Source organism: Mauremys reevesii, linkage group 19 (assembly GCF_016161935.1).
Source record: "Mauremys reevesii isolate NIE-2019 linkage group 19, ASM1616193v1, whole genome shotgun sequence".
Classification (NCBI taxonomy): domain Eukaryota; kingdom Metazoa; phylum Chordata; order Testudines; family Geoemydidae; genus Mauremys; species Mauremys reevesii.
The window spans coordinates 13,659,899-13,686,036 of record NC_052641.1 but is presented as its reverse complement, the minus strand read 5'-3'; the positions used below and the strand labels follow the sequence as shown (position 1 = coordinate 13,686,036).

At 42.1% G+C, this 26,138-nt stretch overlaps 1 protein-coding gene and 1 long non-coding RNA gene across 3 annotated transcripts; one reads left to right on the top strand and one right to left on the bottom strand.

Moving 5' to 3' along the window:
• Positions 1-100: 100 nt before the first annotated feature.
• Positions 101-23,420, bottom strand: GLE1 (GLE1 RNA export mediator). 2 transcript variants are annotated; one of them, XM_039506795.1, is made up of 17 exons: positions 23,224-23,420; positions 21,351-21,581; positions 19,807-19,887; positions 19,209-19,334; positions 18,732-18,880; positions 17,408-17,468; positions 15,642-15,896; positions 14,284-14,512; positions 13,528-13,646; positions 12,136-12,205; positions 11,604-11,746; positions 10,459-10,649; positions 9,006-9,135; positions 8,441-8,545; positions 6,920-7,002; positions 6,640-6,703; positions 101-3,463 (listed from the first exon to the last, which is right to left on the bottom strand). In XM_039506795.1, the coding sequence occupies exons 1-17, from the start codon at positions 23,320-23,322 to the stop codon at positions 3,395-3,397; spliced, it is 2,205 nt and encodes a 734-aa protein (XP_039362729.1). In that variant the 5' UTR covers positions 23,323-23,420; the 3' UTR covers positions 101-3,394. The 2 variants fall into 2 exon arrangements, with proteins under 2 accessions (XP_039362729.1, XP_039362730.1); XM_039506796.1 differs by lacking the exon at positions 19,807-19,887 and having other exon boundaries at positions 23,224-23,380.
• On the top strand, positions 23,409-26,138 carry LOC120386851. The gene is made up of 3 exons (XR_005589945.1): positions 23,409-23,568; positions 24,308-24,520; positions 25,533-26,138. It is a non-coding gene; the product is annotated as an uncharacterized LOC120386851 (long non-coding RNA).

Sequence of the window (26,138 nt, the reverse complement as noted above, 5' to 3'; positions counted from 1 at the left end):
GGAAGTCTTTCTTTAAGAGGAACACTAGGATGTTATAATTATATCTCCCCTAAAGTATGTTGTATTGTGTGTATTTTTTTTATTATATATATCCCAGTGAAACAGCTAATATATAAATTGTTCTTTATTAAAAAACACAAACATACATTCTCTTTCAGCTCCTGTGCAAGTTGTTAAAGCAATTAATTAGAAAAAATAATCTTCCACAGATATTGCATCAGAACCTATAGGACTGCAAGGAAACCATTCTCTCTAAGGAAGTGCATGAGTCATAGCAATTTAAATTGGATCAGGTCCTATATTTCATGTCTGAGATGTTCCCATTTACACTGTATTTGAAATGAATGTCACGCATACATACTTGAAACATAAATCCTTTCAATGCATTTGGGATTATGTAAATACATTTTGCATTGAGAAGATCTTTAAATACCCTGGGTAAGGCAAGATAGCCAACACTCAAATTGACAGAAATGGAAAAAAACAGTTGCAACAAAAAAATGAGACTTCACTTACAACATTAGACACTACTAGATACAATTATGAACTACCCTTGGAAAGGTGGTATGTATTACATTTTGGTTATGCAAATACATTAAGTGGAAGCATTTTAAAAAATAAATTTATTGCTACATTTAAATATAGTTTCAAAATGTCATGGCAATCTATTTCATACGTAAGGCAGAAAAGCTCAACATCCTTATAGTATTTATAAAAACATGCACCTTCATCAATATCCCCAAAATATACAAAGCTTCCTACCTTGCATATTGTCATAAAACATGATCCATACTAGAACTTACACAAAATCTGTAATATTTAACCAAAATATTCAATATTTTGCATTATCAAACAAACATTATCCAAGATGGCCACAATAGTAAGCATTAGATATTCAAGATGTAATTGAATACATTTTGGTTTGTTCATTATAGGAATGGTTGCTGCGCTAAACATAGGCACAGTGAGATAAACTTTACAAGGCACTAATAGGACTTGAGTACCTAACTGTCCTTTGTGCTTTTGACAATCTCCCCCTGCATCCTTTTAATAGCATTCTAGAACAGCTATCAGTATTACCAACTCCAGGCAATCAGACTTTAAAAAAAAAATGTCTACTTGTATCAAGGACAGTGTTTTTAAAATGTACTTCCTGGGAAAGTTCAAGATACAAAATTTAAGCTATACAAATACATATTATTAAACACTGTAGCATAAGCTTTATCAGTAGATGACTTCATCATAGATACTCAAAATCTTGTTATAATATTGCTTAAACAGTGTTTGCGGCAGTGTTTTGTGAAACACTTTGCCTCAATGGTCATTTCTCAAATACATACAATCATGTTCTTGTCTGAGTTTTTACTTATTTTCATTTAATTTCCTCTCTCTCAAAACTTGCTCTTCACTAAAGACTATAAACATTTTTGGAGGTCTCAGTGACAAAAAAATGCCAATAAAACATGACAGTGTAAAATGCTATTAATTTTGCTAGAACAGCCTTTACTGGAACTATTTCTGAATTAAAGGGTCTTCATCAAATATACAAAGGGAGAGGGAGAAGAAGAGGAGAGGTCTAGTTGATTCTAGGATACTACTTCAAACAGAGGCCAGGTCAACAGCAAGCAAGTGGCTACCATCTGGTGGCTGGTAAGTGGGCTACAAAAAATGAGCGTACAGCCCAGTTCCCAGTGATTAGGTATCCAACTCACTTTAGCTGTCAGCTTTCACTACCAAGGCTGTCAAACCTCAGCAAAGAGGTCAAAGATTGACTAAATATGCAAACTGAATTACCCGCTCAATACTAGATGTGGTCCCTCCAGGCTGAAGTTGAAGCCAATGAGCAGGGCAGTGAGGGAAGGTGGAGGAAGATTCTGGATTAAAAACAAATTCTATACTATGTGATTCACGTAACTGCTATCTGGCCTCTTGGGCAGAGTGCACTCCACTAACTGTCAAAAATCACCTCCCAATCTGACCTCCCATAACATATTGGTACAGACACCCATTAGGGATTCCCAGAAACTTACTTGGCACCATCACAGGCACACACAGAGAGAAGTAAACTGCATCAGCTTTAGGTTAAAAAGAGTCTTAAACATAACATTTTTTTCAAATAAGATTCTAGAATGAACCATTCTTAGAATAATTCACCATTACAATATCTTAGTACAAAACTATTACAGTACTTTATACACAAACTGCAGTAAAACTAATACAAACCACATCTGCCCAAGTCATAAAGGCTTTTTTCTACATAGGTCAATACCACAGTTCAGTTCATCTTTAGACAAGCCAAGGGGACTGTACCTTCTAATTTCTTCATGTGATAGGACAATATCAGTACTGAAGAAGACACGCACACCAATTTTTTTTGTTTTTGGTCAGACTGATTCTAAGCTAGATTTCATATGGTGGATCATAGATGCACAGTTCCTTCTAGTTTCATGAACCTCACAGTAAAGATATTACACACATGCAAAGCCTTTAAAAAAATCCAAAAAACAAAAAGCAGTGAGCTGTTCTTCAGCAGCCATCATATTGCCTATGTAGCTGTAAAATCAAGTCTAACCCAGGTAAGTAAGGAATGCTGCATCATTAGGAAAAATCAGAATTTCTAAGTTAAAACAAAAGAGCTGGTGATTTTAAGGCCTTCCTTGGGAAAAGATGAAGAGATCAATGCTGTCTTTAAGAACAAAGTGACATTTGACTGACATCAAATCAGCCTTGTTAACATAACCACCTCTTTTGCTGCTTTGGATTTTTAGGCAGCCAGATACAAAATGAATTTTCTTATGGGCTCCAATGCTGTTAACAATGAAACAATAATTTTAAAATACCTAATCACATAAAATGCAAAAATAAAGTTTTACAGAAGGATTTCTTACATTTAGATCTTAATATGACTAAAGTACTGAGGTATTTCTATTTGCAATTTCATGTAAAACTGTGACAGATTGATCAATTCAGAGCAAAATTCCCACCTGAAAGCCATTGCTTACTGTAAGTAAACCCTGAAGTCTAATGGAGCATTTAGACAAGTTTATGCACTTGACACTTATTCACTGTACTTGTTCAAGATGTGAAGGAGCCTCTCATATTCCATAATGCACTGCACAATAGAGTCTGTAAAGCTAATCAAATGCAAACAGATGGCTTAAAATAATTTGCAAAATAAGTTACATGAGAAAAGTTACTGAAGCTCCAAATTCTGTTCAACATAAAATAGGATCAAAGATGGGTAAAAATGTTTCAGTTGAAAATATCCACAGCATCCATGTAAATACAAATGTAAGATTTACATTTCTACGTATTCTTGTTCCTGAATGTAATAAGAAGCCAGGTCAGGAAATTCTTTGAACTCCTGTGAAGATGAAAATGGGAAGGAACCGACTTATGACCTCCAGAAGGAAGAAGACAGATAACCCTTTGGTAAAGGAATTTCCTTCCGCTGCAAACATTTCTAGGAAAAACAAAACAAAAAATCCCAGTCATTTTAGAACCAATGCAAGCAATTCCAAACAATCAAAAGAGATTGGCTACATTATGGAAATATCTGCACCCAACAGGACTCAAATCATACAGGAAACTCTCCCACTGAAAAAGCCTGGTATAAAAGCAAGAAAACAGATACAAGTCTTTGACCAAATTTGGCTGCCTCAAACTGACCACTGAATGAAAACAATCAATAAGGGCCTAGATCCATGTTCTACTCATTAAACAGTGAAAATTAACGATTTAAAAAAAACAAACAAAAAAAAAATCAGGAATACTGAATGCACAAGACCTCTAAATAACCCAATCATTTTAATGACCTCAGACTCATTTTGAACAACCTGTAAAAAGCCTTCAACATATTTCACATTTCCTGTTTTTTCTTATTGAAAGTATTTCATTTACTTGTTTTATATATTAATTTAAATTAAATAAATGACATTTCAAGTTAGAGGAAAAAAAGAAAAATATCTTTGAATGAACCCACAGACATAGAAGCGCCCAAGAATCTAGCAAGGAATCCATCTCTAATTTAAGAAATATTTATTTTCACAACATTTTTGTCTGAGAAACTCTTGCTGTATCCATTCCTAAACATTAACTTTTAGAGCTGATAGCAACATAAGAATGGCCATACTGGGTCAAACCAAAGGTCCATCTAGGCTAGTATCCTATCTTCAGACAGTGGCCAATTCCAAGTGCCCCAGAAGGAATGAACAGAACAGAGAATCACCAAGTGATCCATCCCATGTCGCCCATTCCCAGCTTCTGGCAAACAGAGGCTAGGGACACCACCCCACCCATCCTGGCTAATAGCCATTGATGGATCTATCCTCCATGAACTTATCTAGTTCTTTTTTTAACCCTGTTATAGTCTTGGCCTTCACAACATCCTCTGGCAAAAAAAGAGTTCCACAGGTTGACTGTGTGTTGTGTGAAGAAATACTTCCTTTTGTTTGTTTTAAACCTGCTGCCTATTAATTTCATTTGATGACCCCTAGTTCTTTTGTTCTGAGGAATAAATAACATTCCCCTATTTACTTTCTCCATAGCAGTCATGATTTTATAGACCTCAATCATATCCCCCCTTAGCCGTCTCTTTTCCAAAATGAAAAGTCCCAGTCTTATTAATCTCTCCTCATACAGAAGCCATTCCATACCCCTAATAATTTTTGTTGCCCTTTTCTGAAGCTTTTCCAATTCCAATACATCTTTTTTGAGATGGGACGACCACATCTGCACGCAGTATTCAAGATATGGGCATACCATGGATTTATATAGAGGCAATATGATATTTTCTGCCTTATTATCTATCCCTTTCTTAATGATACCCAACATTCTGCTTGCTTTTTTGACTGCCGCTGCAAATTGAGTGGATGTTTTCAGAGAACTATCCACAATCATAGAATCTCAGGGTTGGAAGGGACCTCAGGAGGTCATCTAGTCCAACCCCCCCAATGACTCCAAGATCTTTCTTGAGTGGTAACAGCTAATTTAGACCCCATTATTTTATATGTATAGTTGGGATAGTTTTCCAATGTGCATTACTTTGCATTTCTCAACACTGAATTTCATCTGCCATTTTGTTGCCCAGTCACCCAGTTTTGAGAGATCCTTTTGTAGCTCTTCTCAGTCTGCCTGGGACTTAACTATCTTGAGTAGTTTTGTATCATCTGCAAATTTTGCCACCTCACTGTTTACCCCTTTTTCCAGATCATTTATGAATATGTTGAATAGGACTGGTCCCAGTACAGACCCTTAGGAGATACTACTATTTACCTCTCTCCATTCTGAAAACTGACCATTTACTCTGACACTTTGTTTCCTATCTTTTAACCAGTTACCAATCCATGAAAGGACCTTTCCTCTTATCCCACGACAGCTTACTTTGCTTAAGAGCCTTTGGTAAGGGACCTTGTCAAAGGCTCTCTGAAAATCTAAGTACACTATATCCACTGGATCCCCCTTGTCCACATGACCTCCTCAAATAATTCTAGTAGATTGGTGAGGCATGATTTCCCTTTACTAAAACCATGTTGACTCTTCCTCAACAAATTATGTTCATCTATGTGTCTGACAATATTGTTCTTTATTATAGTTTGCCTGGTACTGAAGTCAGGCTTACAAGCCTGTAATTGACAAGATCACCTCTGGAGCCCTTTTTAAAAATTGGCATCACTTTGGCTATCCTCCAGTCATCTGGTACAGAAGCTGATTTAAATGATAGGTTACAGACTACCGTTAGTAGTTCTGCAATTTCACATTTGAGTTTCTTCAGAACTCTTGGGTGAATACTATCTGGTCCTGGTGACTTACTACTGTTTAGTTTATCAATTTGTTCCAAAACCTCCTCTAATGACACCTCAATCTGAGACAGTTCCTCAGATCTGTCACCTAAAAAGAATGGCTCGGTTTGGGAATCTCCCTCACATCCTCAGCTGTGAAGACCGATGAAAAGAATTCATTTAGTTTCTCTGCAATGGCCTTTTCGTCCTTCAGTGCTTCTTTGTTTTTAAGTAAGAAAAGCACAAACTCCTGTGTCTCCTAGTTTCATATTTATTAAAACTAATAAATATTTTCAAGACACTTCCAAAATAAAGTATATTTCACATCTTTGCAAAATATTTCTTCAAAAGGATGTCTAAATGCCACTGTGTGAACAGTAGTTCAAAAGTCTACTCTGAAGGAGATTACCAGTTATTAAACTTATTTGCTCATATGGTATCTAGTCTGTACAGAAGACACTATGTGAACATGCACATGTCTGAAGAAAGATAGTTGCTATGAAATACAATGAATTAGTGGAGCCATAGATCTTGAACCTAGAGGTCTCCTGTCACTGCAGTATCAGAAATCCATTTATAACTGAAAGAATTTCCACTGAGAATCACATCCATTACAACTTTTTTGGGGGGGACAGAGGGGCAGCTGAGAAGGGAGATGTTTTGGAGTCATAACCATCAAGAAGACTGAACAGACTCAGTAACGAAGAAGCCATATAAGAACATAGAATGCATCAAAAAGTCATAATCATGGACCTTTTGGGAATCAGAAGGCAGCAAGGGATTTGCTGACTGAACAATATCTCTTTAAGAAAAGGGGAAAAAATAGAGACTTTCAAGAATTTAAAAGAAAATGCTTTACCTCCAAGAACTGCTTAAGCCGCATTAAAGAGCCCATCTGTCCAGAGATGGTGATTGCTTCAATCCTGCAGAGAGATCAACAAGACTGAGCTCCAAAACACAAACAGAAAAACAGCCTTGTGTTATTTACATGAGGGAGAGCTCATGACAAATCTGGAGTGGGGGAGGATGGAAGAACTGTCAGGAACACTAATGAACATACGGTAGATCTAAGAGAAAATGCTCCTAATTCTGAAAAAAACCAACAGAAGTTTCTTTGTATATGTGTGTGTGTGTCATACCTGTGAAAATAGTCTTCTCTGATAAGTAGCAGCATCTTCCAGAACTGGACCTGGTAGTGTTTCATGAGCGCATTGCCACACACCTGGTACACAAAACCATAAGGGTAACAGAGATCAGATTTCAGAACTGGGCCTTGTAATTGAGAGAAGACTCTTTACAAATTTGTATGATACAAACTCCTCAAGAACTTAGGCAGTATAGTGTGAACAATGCTGGCGATCTGCATCTTGAATCACACTCCAGAAATTCATCTGGATTGCCACAGAACAAGAGAAGTCTCCAAATCCATTAGAACCCAAAAAGAAACATCTCAATTTCTACAGTGTCAGGGAATGAAGTGCCCATCACCAGTGACACAATTTCTGCAAGCATTTACCCCAATTTGCAGAATTTTGTTCTCTATTATATTTGTTCATATTCCTGTATTTTAATGCCATATATTTCAAGTTAACGAAGCTCAGCACATTCTCTTTCCCACCCCATCATGATTATCAACACCACCTTGTTTCCTCATCATTCACCCATGCACAGTCCATGGTGTCACCTTTGAGATCTTCTTCCTGTTCAACAATATCTCCCCAAAATAATTCTCTTCCTTACCCATTTTGCCAGTCCATTCACTGGTCATGTCCCACTTTGACTATTATAACAGCTTTTCAGCTCTCCCCATGGAGCCCATTCAAAATGGAACTATCAAGACCACCGTTTTTTGCCTGCTGTCACTGTCTTGTATCTCTATGGTAGCTTCCACCTTCTTCTGCATGAAGGTCTCTGCGCCGCTTTCAAGGCTCTACAGACTTCTGCCCTTATCTACAGAACTCCTTCTCTTGCTGTCTATGCTCCAGCCATGCTTCTTTACTGGCCTCAACCTGGTCTTCACCCATTACCAGTTTGGTGCCTTATTTACGTAGCTTCATATCCTAGGATCAGTGTCCCAATTAATGCACACCAAGCTCTCTCCCTTTTTTGCTGTAAAAGCCCACCTGTTCTGTGAAGCAATTTAGTTAGGATGGCCATATGGCATAAAACGTTCTGCATTGTATTGTACCAGCCAGTGCCAGGACTAATTAGTTTGGGCTTGCCACGTATATGAAGAATAAAAATAAGGAATTAAAAATATTGATAAGCTTAATGTGAACTGCCTCAGCTGCTGAGGGACCAAGTGTAATAAAAAGCCAAACACTGCACTGTGGGAGTCCAGCTTTTTAAACAGATAAAACTGAAATCATATCACTGAGGGAATTAAGGACTGCATTTAGCAAGGGTCTCTGACAATACACATAAGCCTCCTTTTAAGAGCATGGGGAGGGGTAGAGGAGGGGTGACACTCGGGCCATTTATAAAAAACGGTCATGGCTTCAGACAGCAGCATCTGAACATACTAATCTTATATAGTAATGTCACCACTGTGTCTTATAGCACATTATCAATGAGATGACCTAGGGCCAGACTTTTAGCCTAGTTGCTCATCTAACTTATTTATTTAGCTAGTGAGGCTCATGCCAGGTCACATCACTTACCTCTAAGAAATCAAAGAGAAGTGTAGCTGTCACATCAGAGAGAGGCTCCATGTTCAACATTTGAGCCAGCCAACGCCATCCATGGCCCAGCCCATGAGGGTGACTCTAAAGGAACAAGAAAGCTACTCACTGCATGATTGATAATCTTGCAAAATATTGCCACCAAAAACATTACCAGATTTTTCTCCAGTTCCACTTGCTCTCCAAGGGACAGTCATTTTGGGACAGTACTTTGTGCATTTTCAGAATAATTTTCTGATCAGGAGACCATTATAAACATGCAGACAAACCATTACTTTGTACTTTTAAAGGAATTTTTAAGAACAATTTCAAGACATACTATTTAAAAGATAATTCATCAAAAGCTGGAACTGTTTTAAATTAGTCAATTTAAAAAAAAAAAATCAGGTTGACAGTCCCTTTAAACATAGTTTCTCTCTATTCACGACTGGTTTAAACTCTCTCTGGATCAGTTTTAAACCACATTTTAAATCAGTTTAGTCAACGTTGTTCCTATCCCAAGAGCTAGTGTTGTAATAACATTTTTAAAGCGCTATTTACATACCACTTGTTTGTTTCCATAAGGCCACCGTAGTTGAATGATAGCAGCATAAAGACGGATCATTCCAGACATCCGTTTAAGGAAATTATCCTGCTGCTCTACCTTGGAATCCTTAACTTGATAACCAAGTATCCTGTGTATTAGAAGAAAGATATTCTAATATTAATACATCAAACCAGATTAATTGAAAAACATATATTCCTTCACCAGCAAAAATAAATAAAAAGTTGGATAAGCAACTACGCTAAAAGTCTGGCCTTAGGTCCGCTCATCAGTAAGGTGCTATAAAATACAGCAGTGACAACTGAAAGTTTGAACACCATGAAGGGGTATACGAATGTTTAGCATATCTGGCACATAAATACCTTGTAAGGCTGGTTACAACAGTACGATGCAAATGCTTATCACTTTCAGAGACATTGTAAGTCAGAAGCAGGCAGCATTATCTCCCATAAATGTAAACAAATTTGTTTGTCTTAGCGATTGACTGAACAAGAAATAGGACTGAGTGGACTTGTAGGCTCTGAAGTTATACATTGTTTTGTTTTTGAGTGCAGTTATGTAACAAAAAAAAAATCTACATTTATAAATTGCACTTTCACAACAAAGAAATTGCACTACAGTACTTGTATGAGGTGAACTGAAAAATACTATTTCTTTTGTTTATGTTTACAGTGCAAATATTTATAATAAAAAATAATATACCCTTTGATTTCAATTACAACACAGAATACAATAGATATGAAAATGTAGAAAAACTATCCACAATATTTAATAAATTTCAATTGGTATTCTATTGTTTAACAGTACGATTAAAATTGATTAATCACGATTAATTTTTTGAGTTAATCACGTGAGTTAACCGCAATTGACAACCCTAAAAAATACTATTTCTTTTGTTTCTAATTTACAGTGCAAATATTTGTAATAAAAAAATATAAAGTGATCACTATATGCTTTGTATTCTGTGTTGAAATTTAAATTAATGTTTAAAAATGTAGAAAACATCCAAAAATATTTAAATAAATGGGATTCTATTAACAGTGCTATTAAGACTGTGATTAATCATGATTTTTTTTTAATCTCATGATTTTTTTTTTTTTTAATTGTTTGACAGCCCAGGTTGAAACACTATTTTGGGGTAGTGGAGGTATTTTATTGGCCATAACATCCACTTAAACAGCAGACAAACCAGTGACACTGCTTCTAGACACGCCTGATCTCAGATTTCCAAGCAATGGCAAACATCAGTATAAAGCAATAAGGTTCTATTCATCTATCTTTGGATTCTGCACTGGACACCTCAAAACTAGATCAGTAAATTATTCTTTGAGGAAGGGGGTGGGGGCAAATGAGGGTTAATGTAAGAAAACATGTATTTCTTCAATTTTTCCACCAGCCACTAATCTCAGCCCTTACAGAGCTCCAAAGAAGCCCGTTTATATGGAGAAGTTACCTCTGATACTCTTCTATGGGAGTCCCCTCCTTGAACGCAGGATAAAATGGTACAGAGTAGGGGCACTTTTTGTGCAGGTGAGCTAAAATGAGGTCTCCGACCCTGGGGTGTAATTCCCAGATTCCTGAAGCCACCACAGCAATTGGGAAAGCTGCCTCGTGGTGAGAAGCCACTTCCTCCTCTCCTTGTTTCTGAAAACATTTCAAGTTAATGCTCAACAAAGACAACATTTTCATTTAATTTTTTAAGTTTACATATATCCTTTACTGAAGGCTCCTAATGCTTCTCTGTGTTCCATGGACATGCAGCTACCCAATATGGGAAGACAACACAAACTACATGTCCTTGCCAGAGAGAGACAGAGGCCCATAAACCCTTCTTCTCAGGATAAAGAAAATGAGTAAGTGATTAGAGGCAGTATTTACAAAAGCCTGTAGTTAAGATTACACAAGTATTTTCATTCTAAAGAACCATTTTCAGATGCTTATAATTTAACCAAGTTTCACCCTTTGAGCTAGAATTCTGCACATCTGTGATCAGCACAAAAGCAAAGGTTATTGATTTATTTAAATCTTCAGCAAATGCAGTTAAACCCATTTGAGAATAGAGTAGAAAAAACACTCCCTACAAATTAAGCTGCCCTTTTATTTTTAAACAGCTATAGCTCCTCAATAGGAAGTGTTGGAAACTTGGTAAGGGCATAGTCCCTAGATTGCGGATGTGTGTTTCAGTGCCCCAGTGAATTGTTTCAAATTTTGCCAAGTGAAAAGGTTTTCAATAGTGTATTTTGAGCACGTGCATAGGTTTGTGCTATATGATATGCTAAATATCACTTTGCATTCCACTCGTACTGCACACACCTCTGTTAAAAAGAAAGGGTGTATAAGGAGTAAGTTGAGGAGCCAAAGGGGCCTTGCCTCCTTCCATAAGATATGAGCAAGTGCATAAAGAAGAAAGCAAGGCTCCTCTTTTCCCTGGGCCAAAAAATATATCCCCCTTTTTTCTAATCAGTGTGAGCATAGCCTGGCAGGTGATAAGTTCCTAAGAGTTTTGTTTTCTATAGTTAAAGAGACAGGTCAGCATCCCAGAGAAGCTCCAGAAGCTTTGGCTACCCTCACCACCCCAATAAGACAAGGTGTCCTCACCACAAATTTCTCCGCCAGTTTGTAATAAACAAAATCCAGACCCTGTGGATGTTGAGTCACCGACACAGTTCGCCCTCCAGACTGAACAGATTTTCCAGAGAGAAGATTATTGATTTTGTCAAATATCTCTCTTAGCTGAGAGCCTGTGAATATATCATCAATAGTGCATGGAGAGACAGAATATTAGGAAGTTGCCAACAAGCAAGTCTCAACCAAACCACATCAGCCTCAGTAAAGCTAGCACCAGATTCTGAAGGGAGCAGGTAAGTTCTCAGGCCCCGCTTCACTGTTAATATTTCTAAATCTGGAAACTAGAACTGAATTGTGATAAAAATCAATAAGATCCCTCCCAACTGTGGAAAATACCCTCCCAACTGCAAGGTAAAGTTCAGATAGCAAAGATCGGGACTCCATGCACATTAGCTCTCCAATGTAATAGCAACGCAGAGATACAGGGCAAGCTCAGAGTTCCCCTCAGGTATTTAGAGGTTAACAGCATCTCAGCTGGGATTGTTCTCAGCATTTTCCTGACCTGCTATGGAAGAAATCTGGCTCACAGGGATGCTGGCTGCTTTCTGGAGATCCATTCTGATATGCTTCACCTGTAGAAGATTGTAAAAATCTGTAAAAATCACTTCAGACAAGGAACCTGATCAAGCCCAAAGAGGCAGATCATCACAGGGAAGACGCTTCTCATGAGTGGCCCAATCCTACAAGAATGCATTCAGCACTAACTCCCACTGATTTTAATAGGAGTTAAGAGCCCTCACACACAAAGGAGGCATTCAGGTCCTTGCAGGATTGGGCCCAAAAATGCTGATCAAGCTCCACCCCAGGAACATACAACAGAGGATGAACTGTACATTGAACAGCTTCAGATTAACAAACGAAGAACTCCTTTTGAGACAGCAACATGCCAGTCTCCTACACAAAAAAGTTTTAATGCCTTATGGAGCCTCCTTGAAGACGAAAGGAAGATATGTAACTAAGACTTGATCACATATCAGTCTGCCACAGTCATTGCTGTGCATCTTGAAAAGCCTGAGCATGAAATATCTGATTTTCCAAGATAGAAAACAAGTGTATGTGATGCATTGGGAGGACTGGATCAAGTCTACAGTGTCTAGGTTTTGCTCCGTTACAGCATTTTTAAATTGGAAATTGGATAGCTGCTCAAGCCTTAAGGCAGCCAGAACTTTTCCTGCAGTATTTAAAAAAAGTACTGTAACTGAGAAGTGTTAATAAAAATAAATTCCTGTGAAAGCACAGTAGCTGCTGCTTAACATTTTACTGTCTCAAGGTTTCAGCTTCATTGAAACCTAAAAGCTTCATTGAATCAAAGTAATTTGTCAGTACTCCTCCCACACCTGAAGTTGTTATAATCCATTAGGGAATATTGCTTGCTGTGGAAATTTACAACTTACATATGTGATGTGAGAGGTACAAATTTAAAAAAGACCAACCATTTTCTCACCAGGAATGAGAGAAGAGATGCAGGAACAGGGTTGTTTAAAGAAATGTTTTTCAAAGTCTTTTGTGGCATTAGCTATTTACTGTTTAAGGACTTCCTGGCAGCCCCAACTCCAAGTTATTTACTTTTTTGGGTTTAAGCCAGATCACAATATACACAGGCCAAAAATCTGCTTTATGGCGGACTTTCAAAATTTTTTACTTGCTCTCTTAAAGAAAGGGATTATTTTTGACAGGTGAATAAAGCATTTATTCTTTCATCATAATCTTGTTAAAAGGTGGATGCGTAGGTTTTGCATGTGAACTGGTAAGTTTTCAGGACCATTCTGAAGGCTGTTTTACATCCCACTCAAGATAAGTATTAGACAGTAGACCGGTAGAAAGACAGCGGAGGGAGGGAGAGAGAGGGTTTTCCTAACAATATTGATCATTTGGATTCGTAAAGTAGCCATACCTGATTGTCTTTGCAGTCAGTCAATCCACTAAAGGAAGCAACACACTGGTCAGAGGCATCCTGCAATTGCTGGTACCACTGCATTGTGCTCTCCTCTGCCTTAACCTGAAGTCCTAATACTAGACAAGAAAAGCAGTCACATGAAAATAAACTTATTACCACAACGAAGACATCAGAAATTCTAATGCCCTACAAAAATTGTCAAGACTCAGAAGTTCTGAGCAGCTATTGTTCTTCACAACAAATTTAGAAAATCAATTATACCTGACTAAGGCTTTGCAAATTGTACAAAAGTCCACCCTTTGAAGACTGATAGCTCCTGTGCCTGGATTTTTTGAACTTCAATTACAGCCAAACAGTAAGCAATTCTAGAGGCCTTTCTGGATGCATGTGGTAGCAGGAGTGAGGCATTAGAAATGGCTCCCTGTAATAATCCATGCATGTAACCCAGCACACATTGTCCCACAAGGTTCTCCCCTACTCTATCAACAGTCTGTGTCCCTCCTGTCCCAGCATGATGTGTATTGTCCAAAAATGACTGTTTTTGCTTCAGTTAACATAACCAGTTTATGAAACATCAATTTCAGTGTCAATGAAGCTTTCTGCCAGCAATCCTGTACCCACAACAGCTCTACTTGAGCTGAAGCCTATCCATGGTGATGCTCCCCCAGCCTGTGCGTATCTGAACCAGTGTTTAGCCTGGCAGCCCAGTGGAGTTCAGTAAAGTAAGGTAGGTCTCACTGGTGCTGGACCTACCTTCCTTCTGCTCTTTTCCACGCGGATGTTGTGCAGGGACTGGAGTCTGGGCCTTCAGCTGCTCTTGTTTCTGTAACTCCTTCTGCCTCTCTCTCTCCTCTTCTTCATCCCGCTTCCTTTTCTCTTCCAAAGCTGTGGCAATTTCTTGTTGCATGCTAGATATTAACCCTCGCATTTCCTGCAGTGCTCGCTCAGTGTTGGCTACATCTACCTGAGTAGGGAAACCTCTCTACCAGGAAACAAGGAAAAGGCAAATTAAAGTTCCCCCTACCAAAAGACCAACTGAGGGCAGGCTGCTCCCAGAATAGCACCTAGATACTTTGTGTAGAAACTGTGAACCTAACACATATGCTGTCTACTATCCCCAATGTGCAATGGCAGCACCATTCTACTGGAAAGCCCAGACTGCCTCCTCCAGAACCAGTGATTAATTCACAACACCAGTCAAGAGAAGCAAGTTCGTGGCCTTTAGTCACTTCCTGGTACACAACAGACAAGGCAGAATTTCTGCCTCCTATACTGTGTACACCAATTACTGAAGACTTCTACTTACACTTCTACAGTCAAGCTCTAGAAACAGAAAGGGATCCACTGCAAAGCAGCAAAATAAGTGGCATTAGTTTAACACCATCTTACTTATTATAACGAAGGAAAAATAACCACCTTTGCAAACCCAACACAGACACAGAATCTAGTGACGGGACCAGACAAGACTCTCAATACATTAGTTCTATTAACAGGGTTGGGTAACACAACAAAAAGGGATCATGCTAGAGAAGCAAGTCCATATTGCCTGAATATCCATTTCCCTTTAACCCCACTGGGAAGAGGGCTATTTCAAATGCCAGCTAAAGCTTAAGTTACAAGACATTTATGATAGACTGGAATTGAGAACTAGCCCAGCCCATGCCAAATTTTAGAAGTGTGTCATCGGTTTACTCTGTCTCCCATCTTTCATATAGAGAAGAGTAGTTTTATGAGAAAACCTAGATGCTATAGGAAAGCTTGTGAATGCTGGAACATACTAAACACTGTGCATCATTTAATCTCAAACAATCGTTTGACCATCCATTCCGGTTCTAGCATGGTCTCAGAAAAGAGATATCTAGCGTTAACATTTTACAGTATATTTAACATCAAGTATCACTTCTCCAGTAAAAATCCCCATAAATTTAAATAAGCCTTTTTCAAGGGAGCATCTAAAGCGAATTGAAAAAAAGATTCTCTTTCTTCCAAGAACTGCATCTACAAGCTCTTCTTTGGCAACATAACATCTCAAAGCGCCTCTTGACTAGCTGACTTAGCTTCTCATACCATGAAAGGAGACTAACTTAAAAGGAAACCTAGAACCTCATTACCTCACTAGTGGTGCGAATGAGCCCTGACACGAGCCCGCAGATCTGGTTGCCACGGTTACTGAACCCTGAGAGATCTATCCTTGGCAAGTCTTTATGTCTGTAGTTGGGGTCAATCTGTTGGTTAAGCTGCAGCACCTCTTCCTGGATGGAATAGAGGCGCCGCAACCTTTCCTGGCCTTCTTCCTTGCGCAGACGCTCCAACTCCTCCTGCCGCTGCCGCTGCTGTTCTGCTTCACGAAGTTTCAGGTTTAAAATCTGGAGAGAGGAAGGAGTGACAGTGTAAAGCTAAGCTACATAGATAAAGCTTTTCTCACAACACGACATGCACAGTTCCTGCATGCTACCCACAAGCAAAGATGCTCAGGAAAATCTGGTTAAAAACTACATTTCAGTCACCCCACTCCTCTTGCTGGCTCTGGTTTCAATCCCCACTGCAAAAATTCTACAGAACCTTTAACGGCATGAGCCAAATTACAGCATACTGGTGCAGTTACCATAGGACTCAACGTTTCTGGAGGCAGCAACAGTCTCAGGGAGAGTTTGAAGAATTCAGTCCATATATACTCCCTATCTAGAAAGAAAGGTTTTAGCAACATCCAAAGGAAGGACAAATCCTGCCCGCCCATAATATACATTGACTGCTGCCGGGCAATACAGGTTGGGACACGACAGTTCCAGCTGGTATCTCAGACTGTTTGGCAACAAAGGGACCAGAGGCACGCACAAAAAGCAAAAGCCTAGTCAAGTTCCTGATCATCAGCCTTGAGTTTCACAAATCAAACTGCAGGTAAAGTTATCAGTACTGCAGCTGGGTAGGAAATAGTTTTCCTGTCCTGAAGGGCGGGGGGGGGGGGGGAGATTTAAAAAGTTTTTCCCTTGCATGTCAGGATGAAACAGACCTTTCAGATTTTTTTTGTAGAAAATTGGAGCGTCCCACCGCAGAATAGCCAATAGCTCGGTGGTTAGGTCTCCCTCATCCCAGGTGAGTTCCCTAACCACCAGGCTCTTTGCTATTGTGGAGTGGGTCTCTCTCAGCCTCTCCTGTTGGAGCTGTTCCACTTTGTATAAAATATTCATTGGTCAGAAAGAGATACTGAAACTGATTCAGTAACCTAGTGGTTAGACCACTCATCTGCAATGTGGGGGAGACAGGGACTGGAATCTGTGAATCCCTAACCACTGGGCTAACAAATCAGTCAGACAGACTTTCCCTATGCCTCTCTCCTATCTGCACCTCAGAAGTCTTCCCAATGAAAGTTTCACTGAGCTTTCCTGAAAAAAAGTTTCAGTTCTGACAAGTCAGCATTTCCAACAAAAAATGTTTTATTGAAAAATTCCCCACCAGCTCTGAGGCTGTTTTGGAGCACTGGTATGAAATCAAGAATATGAAACTGAGTAAGGACAAGTGCATAGTATTTCACTTAGGAAGGAAAAAAATCAAATGCACAACTACAAAATGGGTAATAATTAGCTAGGCAGTGGTACTGCAGAAAAGGATCTGGAAGTTACAGTGGATCACAAATTGAATATGAGTTAACAATGTGATGCAGTTGTGAAAAAGGCTAATATAATTCTGGGGTGTATTAACAGAAGCCTCATATGTAAGACACAAGAGGTAATTGTCCTGCTGTACTCTGCACTGGTGAGGTGTCAGCTGGAGTGCGGTGTCCAGTTCTGAGAACCAGTTAAATCTGTGCAAGTCCTAGCTTCCAAACACAGGCCAACCACCCTTCCTTGTAATAGCACTACCCTTCCTAAGCTCAGACCTTTGCTCTGTGTCGATGTTCCTCTTTCAACTTCTCCTGCTGACCCTGGGCCTCCCTGGAGCTGAAATACAAGCAGAAGAAAATGAAGGACCGTTCTGTTCTTCAAAGGACTTTGAAGGATTCCCCACCTTCTTCCCCAAGACATGCTCCAGATGAAGTACAGTCTATGGAGACACCAGAGAAGCTATTTTAAAATTGGTTTAAAGGAGAACTCCATCAGATGCACTCTCTTCATCCACTTACTGAAAGCTGGAACCACCTGAAAACCACCTTGAAAGATAAATATCAGTAGGCCAGTAAATGCAAAGATGCTGCATATGAGATTTTCCAAGCATAAGTCACGGAAGTGTCAACCCCAGAGTCCTGACAACATTCCAAAAGGTGAATTACATTCTCCATTCTTGAAGTATCAATTAGATACAATCATCTTCACTTTCTGTCCTGAACTACTGTGTACTGTTACACAGATGTCTCTTAACACCTCAAAGTTCATATTTACTTTGCTTAGTGTCCTATGGAAAAAAATAGTATGTGAAACTGAAATTAAAGACTATCATAACGCATATCCATAAGGGGTCCAAATTAAGGCATTTTCTAACTTTTGAGTGCTTTACATTGCAACCTTAATCGTGTGTGTGAGTGAGAGAGATTTCCTAGGTTTTAAAAAACAGCAAACTGAAAAAACAAATTGAACCAGCACTGGAGGGGGATGAGACATTTTGCCAGCACATTTCACAGATATTTGCTGATGGCAGAGAAACAGTGAGATTCAGGAATCTTGGGTTCCGTTCAGGGTGGATTGAAATCTTAAGCACAAGGCAGACCCCTGGTATGGAAAACTTCATGCTGAACAGCTAAAGCTTCGCAAAGTTAAAGCAATTGAAAATAGCATCTTAGAATGGTAAGTGTTGGGCAGCCTTAATAATAGTTAGTGCTACCAGCTCAGGCTCCAGTAGAGAATACTTGTATCAATAGACAGTGAGTCAACTTTATACTTTAATACCCATATGTAAAGGCAGCAAGTGACTTCCATGCACTTAAATTCTAAACCATAATGTTACATCAAGTTTTCTTTACTTGTAAAAGCCATGTGCACATTTGTTTGAGCGTACGATCACAAAGGATAGCCTCTTGATGTATGATATTCAACAAGACATACAAAAACATCTATTGGGTACCAATTCATTCACAAACCTCAACAGAAAGTAGCACTATTTTAATAGGGTTACAGATTCAAGAATCAAAACTCTCAATTTAATCAGTCTCCAACAACACAAGTTAGTTGTTGCATTTCTAAGAGGTCACATGATAGAACCACCCTTACCTCTTCTCCATCACTTCCTGCAGGTCCTGGTATTCCTGGTGCTGTTTTAATTCCTTCAGCTCATCAAAGCGTTTCAGCTGCTCACTCGCCATATCAGAAACCGCTCTCACCACCTGCTCTTGCTGCTCCTGCCGCTGCCTGAGCCCCTCCTGCAGATTGCAAGGAGAGAGGAAGAGCCATTCACATACACTATGCATTTTGAACACAGCCCTGCTGACTTCTAATGAAGGGAGTAGGCTCTGGAGGGCCAGATTTTACATAAACAGCCCCACCAGAGACTTTGACAGAGATAGGAACTGCGCTACAGTAATCACTGGAATCTGCATACAAGATAATGCAAGTGAAGCAGCACAAACTAGGCCAAGATAACCATAAATGTATTCTAATTTACGGGTTATCTGCTTGTCCCACTAGTTTTGGTGGAACATTGTCACATTTGACTACATAGTACCCCAGTGATTCAACATGCCTTGTTACCTTTCCTTTCAACCTATGGACCTCCTCGTACATCCATATGCAGCCTTCCACTTCTGTAACTTTAGATGGTAGAACCATAAGATGGACATCATGGTCTGTCTCCAGCAAACTAAGATCTTCATTGCCCTGTATGGACAGCAGAACAACCCAAGTCAGTGATAGATTAGATCAGTAAGTTATGCAGGAAACTAGGTAAACTGACAATCTTTCTTTAGAAAATAGCACGCACCAGAAGAGATAAAGGAGTCAAAGCAGACTACTGCCTATCCATCTAAGGTTCTTATACAGCTCCCATCTCCACAGTATTTGAGTGCCTGACTACCTTTAATGTATTTATTCTCACAACACCCTGTGAGGTAGGGAAATATTATCTCCATTTTGCAGATGGGGAACTGAGGCACAGAGACTAAGTGACTTGCTCAAGGTTACATAGGAAGTCTGTGGTGGAACAGGGAATTGTATCCAGGTCATTAAGTTTCCTGGGTCTCTTGTATTTTAGCTTTAGATAAAGGAAAGTGACTGATGGATCTTCAAACTATTCATTATTCTATAACTTTCATCAAGGAAACTAAATAGCACAAATGTAATCTTGCCTTACACAATCTCTCCAAAACCTCTTGCCCTCTTCATTGCAGGTCTTGAGAAATTCGGCATTATTTTTGAGGCAAGGAGACCAAAACTGAATGCAATATTCAAGGCAAAAGCATGTTAGTGACTTATACAAAGACATATTGGTATTAAAATGCCAACTATCACGCTTTTAGCAATCAATGGCTGCTATCCATTAAGTACAAAACAACAGTGAACTGTCCATAATAAGATCTTCCCTACGTCTTCCCCCCAATCCCTAAGGCCACGTTTACACTTACCTGCTGGATCGACGCGGCGAGTTCGACTGCTCGGAGTTCGAACTATTGCGTCTGATCTAGACGCGATAGTTCGAACCCCGGAAGCGCTAGTTCGAACTCCGGTACTCCACCGCGGCAGGAGGAGTTGCCGGAGTCGACCTTGGAGCCGCGGAGTTCGCTTCCGCGGTGTCTGGACGGGTAAGTAAGTCGAACTAGGGTAGTTCGAATTCAGCTACGTTATTCACGTAGCTGAATTCGCGTACCCTAGTTCGACCCCCGACCTTAGTGTAGACCAGGGCTTAGTCTCTAAATTAGCTAGCATCTCGCAAAATGCATGCCAAACTCAACTTCATTCCCCGGATGTGAATTACTTTGCAGATATCTGTTTTAAGTGGCAGCTGATATTTTAGATGCCTGAATATCAAGTCTGAAATGCTCTAAAAAGATGTAGATCATGTTGCTATGTTGGTTAAAGGTTTGCAAATCTATCACCTTTTCTTGAGTTATAAATATTTAGCTATTACACAGGCCCTGGGAAACCCCACTTATAGCCTTCTTGTACCTAGAGAAATCATCACTTACACTCACGTTGCTTTCTAACACTAAGCAGTTTTTAAATCATAGTAGAGCTTCACCAGGTGCTCAGATCCACGTGGCATTGCTCAAGATGGCTTCCTTAGCAAGTTCTTTCATAATTCTACAAGCAGCTGCAAAAATCTCCTAACTCAATTTAACTGTTAAGAAATTAACAACTTTGTGCATATTGGCTTTTCTTATAGAACATTCTCTTTTTGCCACCCCATTCTACATACTATCTTCAAAACTTAGCTGAGAATTGTCCTATTTCCTCTCCACTCTACCTTGTAACAGGGGCCTAACAGCTGTAAGCAACTTCGAAGGACTTTGGAGAGCAAGCAGGAGAAAGCACAAGTAGTACCAATTAATTTTCATGAAAAGCCTAGATTTACCCCATAGTCACCCTTCCTCCATATTACTACGTCTCACAGTGACAGCCTGGAGAGCTCTTATAGTCTAGCTAATGTTTTTACACTGCCAAATGGAGTTTGCATCTGACCCAGTAGGAGACATTATTGAAGAAAGATGTCACCCACCATTCCAACTCACTATTTCCCAGTCAACCTATCCAAGAAGCTGAATACATTCACTGCCAGAACAAACTAACACATTAGCTCTAGTAGACTATTGGATCATCCTTGATCAGGCAGATTAAGGCTACAGACCTCGATACTCTTCCCCTAGCTGCTTATATATGGGTTATTAGTTAACTAGCTACCTTTGTTTCACTGGGTGCTGCAGATGAAAGTGGTGAGGAGCGCAACTGGCTGGCAGGAGAAGTGGTCTTTGCAAGGGAGGGCGGCTGGTCATCTGTAGGGGGAATGGATTCATTGGGCGTTGAACTTCGGGAGAGAGGTGTTTCCTGTAGAGACTGGGAGATCACTCGATCCAGCACCCAGCCAGAGTAGGACGACAACTTGGGAGGGGACCTGCATCCTTCCAAAATATCCTGGAGAGAGAAAGATTTTCTTCTATGAGCATGGAAAATATCAAAGGGTACGTCTTCACTACCCGCCATATCGGCGAGTAGCAATCGATTTCTCGGAGTTCGATATATCGCGTCTCATCTAGACGCGATATATCGAACTCCGAACGCGCTCCCGTCGACTCCGGAACTCCACCACCGTGAACGGCGGTGGCGGAGTCGACGGGGGAGCCGCGGACGTCGATCCCGCGCCGTGAGGACGGGTAAGTAATTCGAACTAAGGTACTTCGACTTCAGCTACGCTATTCGCGTAGCTGAAGTTGCATACCTTAGATCGAACCCTGCCCCTAGTGTAGAACAGGCCAAAGTAATCCACAAAACACAACAGTTTAAGGAAAAAAAGCAGATCTTGAAAAAGCTCTGAGCAGGTCTCAGTCACAAGGCTTCATTGTGCAGATACCAATGTTACATCATATTATTGTGCCAGCCTCAATACCCCATTTGTCCTCTTCTCCTACAAACTTCCCCATGCTTATTTCCTTGCTGCCCCCTATGCATGGAATGCCCTTCTTGAGCTGACCCACACAGCCACTTACCCTCTCCTCACTTAAATCGCTCCCTAAGATCCACTTCTTCGATATTATGCCTACAAGAAGCCAACTAAGTGTATGTCTACACTAGAAATGCTGCAGCTGCACCGCTATAGTGTAGAGAGACTACAGTGACAGAAGACATTATCCTATTACTGTAGTTAATACACCACTCTGAAAGGCAGTAGCTAGGTCGGGTGTGTGAGAGGGGGTGTCTCCAAACAGGGCTGTCCAGGAGCAGGTGCAGCCCCGGTGTGTGTGTGGGGGGGTCCCCGAACAGGGCTGGCTGGGAGCGGGTGCAGCCCCCCTCCCAGTGTGTGGGGGGGGTCCCCGAGCAGGGCTGGCTGGGAGCAGGTGTAGTCCTCCTGTGTATTTGTGTGTGGGGGTCCCCGAGCAGGACTGGCCGGGAGCGGGTGCAGCCCCCCCCCCCGTGTGTGTGTGTGGGGGGGGGTGTCCCAGAGCAGGGCTGCCCGGGAGCGGGTGCAGCCCCGCCCGTGTGTGGGGGGGGGCGGGGTGTCCCCGAGCAGGGCTGGCCGGGCGCGGGTGCAGGCCCCCCCCCCGTGTGTGTGGGGGGGGTGTCCCCGAGCAGGGCTGGCCGGGAGCGGGTGCAGCCCCCCCCCCCGGTGTGTGTGTGTGTGTGGGGGGGTGTCCCCGAGCAGGGCGTGCCGGGAGCGGGTGCAGCTCCGCCCCCCCGTGTGTGTGGGGGGGTCCCCGAGCAGGGCTGGCCGGGAGCGGGTGCAGCCCCCCGCCCGTGTGTGTGTGGGGGGGGTGTCCCAGAGCAGGGCTGGCCGGGAGCGGGTGCAGCCCCGCCCCCCCGTGTGTGTGTGTGGGGGGGTGTCCCCGAGCAGGGCTGGCCGGGAGCGGGTGCAGCCCCCCCCCGGGGTGTGTGGGGGGGTGTGTGTGTCCCCGAGCAGGGCTGGCCGGGAGCGGGTGCAGCCCCCCCCCGGTGTGTGTGTGGGGGTGTGTGTGTCCCCGAGCAGGGCTGGCCGGGAGCAGCCCCCCCCCCCGGTGTGTGTGCGCGCGCGCGCGCGCGCGTGAGGGGGGGTCCCCGCAGCGCTCCCCCGCTCCGCACTCACCTCACCCCGCAGCAGCCAGTCCCGCGAGTAGCTCAGCTGCCCCTTGCTGGAGCCCTTCAGCGCCTCCAGGGTCTCCCAGCGATACCGCTCCGACGGCATCTCGACCCCGCCTAGGGCTCGCCGCCGCCCAGCCCCCGCCGCGCGTGACGGGGACACAATGACCTTTGACCCCTCACGCTCCTTCCGCTTCCGGACATCTGCTGCTCCCCTCCCCGCACCGAGCTCTGCTTGTGGGGAGCCAGTTGCAAAAACCAGCCCTTGGGCTAACTCCGAAGAGCCGGGACATGACCCAGAGCAGACTTGTCCCCAAAGCGCCTGAGGTGTGTTCTGTCAGTTTTATGACAGGTTAGACTCTGCATCCCCTCTCTCTTACCTTACTCATCAAGAGAAAAGTCGCTCTGCTTAAGGGAGAACTCCCTCAGGGCGTGATGCCTCTGCGGCTCCTGGAAAAAAGATCCCTGAGGCAGATGACCCATTTGGTATCTAGTATTTAGCCTCCACCTCCTGGGCTTGCACTGTATAATTTCAATTTTGGTAAATTAGGAATAAAGGTCCTTCTGTGGCAGGTTGACTCAAAGTTTGCCATGGTCCCGGGCACTGAGGCCTCGAGAGCACAGATCTCTCCACTGGCATTCATTAAAAAAAAAAAAAGGTGACGAGTATGTAGCAACAACCAGCCTCTAAACCCACACACTCAGATCAAAAGATACCAGAATCTTTCAGAGTATGGTGAAAGATGTACATTAGGAGTGAGGACTTCTGAGTTCTAGCTCTGGTTCTGGCACAACTGTCACAAGTGACTTTGGACTAATAAAAAAACTGAGGCACTGGGCAATTAAATTATCTGTAAAATGGAGATAATACCAACTGGAGGAAGAAGGTTAATGCCATGCTGAATGTTTACATTGCTTCAAAACTCTGCTGCGCATTTTTAAAGTACCTTCCTCGCCCCTGTGTTGCATAATGACCAAGTTTACTTTTCTCTGGAGCATCTGGTATATTTCTATCAGGATATTAAGACACGTAGAGCAGAGGAATTGTCATGTTTCATGTTACTGTATTATCTCTTGTCCCATTCCTGCAGCAGCTTTGTGCTTTGAACTGCACTGAGACCATGGGAGTTCCATGCATAAAATGGATGGAGCATTAGGCTCCTTACCAAGGAGTACACAGAGAAGCAAAAAAGAAAGGGATGCCTACCCGCTGAAATCTAAAGAGAGAGCCTGGACCTAATGAACTTGGAATAGAAAACTGAACTACACCTCTACCCCTATACAACACGACCCAATATAACATGGTGAAGCAGCGCTCGGGGGGGGAGGGAGGGTTTGCGTGCTCCAGTGGATCAAAGCAAGTTTGATATAACGCAGTTTCACCTATAACAGTACGATTTTTTGGTTCCCGAGGACAGTGTTATATCAGGGTAGAGGTGTAACTGTGATAGCAGTGTATGAAAAGTAAAACAAATTCCAACTAGAGAACAAATAGGATCTCAGCTTAACTGCTGAATGATAATGTGATACAGCAGAGGCAGATGCAGTACTTAGCCCTGGTCTACACTACAAGTTTAGGTCAAATTTAGCAGCGTTAGATCGATTTAACCCTGCACCCGTCCACACAACAAAGCCGTTTTTATCAACTTCAAGAGCTCAAATTCAATTTCTGTACTCCTCCCCGATGAGGGGATTAGCGCTGAAATTGATCCTGCTGGGTCAAATTTGGGGTAGTGGAAATCCTCCAGGGACATCTCAGTGAAGCTCTCCTGGATGTACTCCCAGGGTCACCTACTTGAAATAAGGGAATTTTATTAAGGGGACATTCAGAGGTGGCTGTTCCTGTTTGCCCGTGGCTGAACAGAAATCATCCCCGCTGTTAGCCACGCGGTAGGGGGGAGGGGTGAAGCAATCATCCCAGATAATTGGGTGTGGGTCGGGGGTTTTAGTTGGGTTTGTGCTACACAACCTGAAAACCGCAGCCCCTCCTTTTAAATGGCCAACCGAACAGGTGCTTGGTATGGGAAATGAGGGCACTGCTGTTTGAAACCATCCCCATGTTATGAAGGTTAAAGAAGCCAAAAGACTGTGGCTTACCATGTCTGCCTGCAAGCCAAATTCTGTTACCCGACGGCCCTTCATGTATGATCTCACACCAAACCAGCAGGTCCTCAATATGAGAGACAAAATGCGACCTTGTAAAGAAAGCACATGTGCTAGGTAATGTTAACAGCTCAGTTCACCGTGAAAGAGTCTACCCCTTGTTCTCTAAAATGTGTCTCTTTAAATACTACCCTCCTTTTTTCTCCCCCACAGCTGCAAATGTTTCAACGCTCCCCGTATCATCTCCGTCCCAGAAGCTAGCGAAGATTAGAAGGCAAAAAGAAATGCACTCGCAATGAAATGTTCTCTGAGCTCATGCAGTCCTTCCGCACTGAAAGAGCCAAGCAGAATGCCTGGAGACAGACACTGTCAGAGTGCAGGAAAGCACAAAATGAATGTGAGGACAGGTGGCGGAAGCAAGGGGAGAGATGGCAGGATCAAGATGATCGGTGGTGTCAGCGTGATGAGAGAAAGCAGGAAGCAATGCTTAGGCTACTGGAGGATCAAACTGATCTTCTCCAGCATATTGTTGAGGTGCAGAAAAGGCAACAGGAACACAGACCGCCACCCCTGGGTAACCAACTGACCTCTTCCCCAAGTTCCATAGCCTCCTCACCCAGATGCCCAAGAATGCAGTGAGGGGGCCTCCAGCCACCCAACCACTCCACCCCAGAAGACTGCCCAAGAAACAGAAAGCTGGCATTCAATAAGTTTTGAAGTGCAGTGTGGCCTTGTCCTTCCCTCCTCTGCCACCCCACCCGGAGCTTCCCTACTCCCCCACCCCTCCCAGGCTACCTTGGCAGTTATCCCCCCATTTGT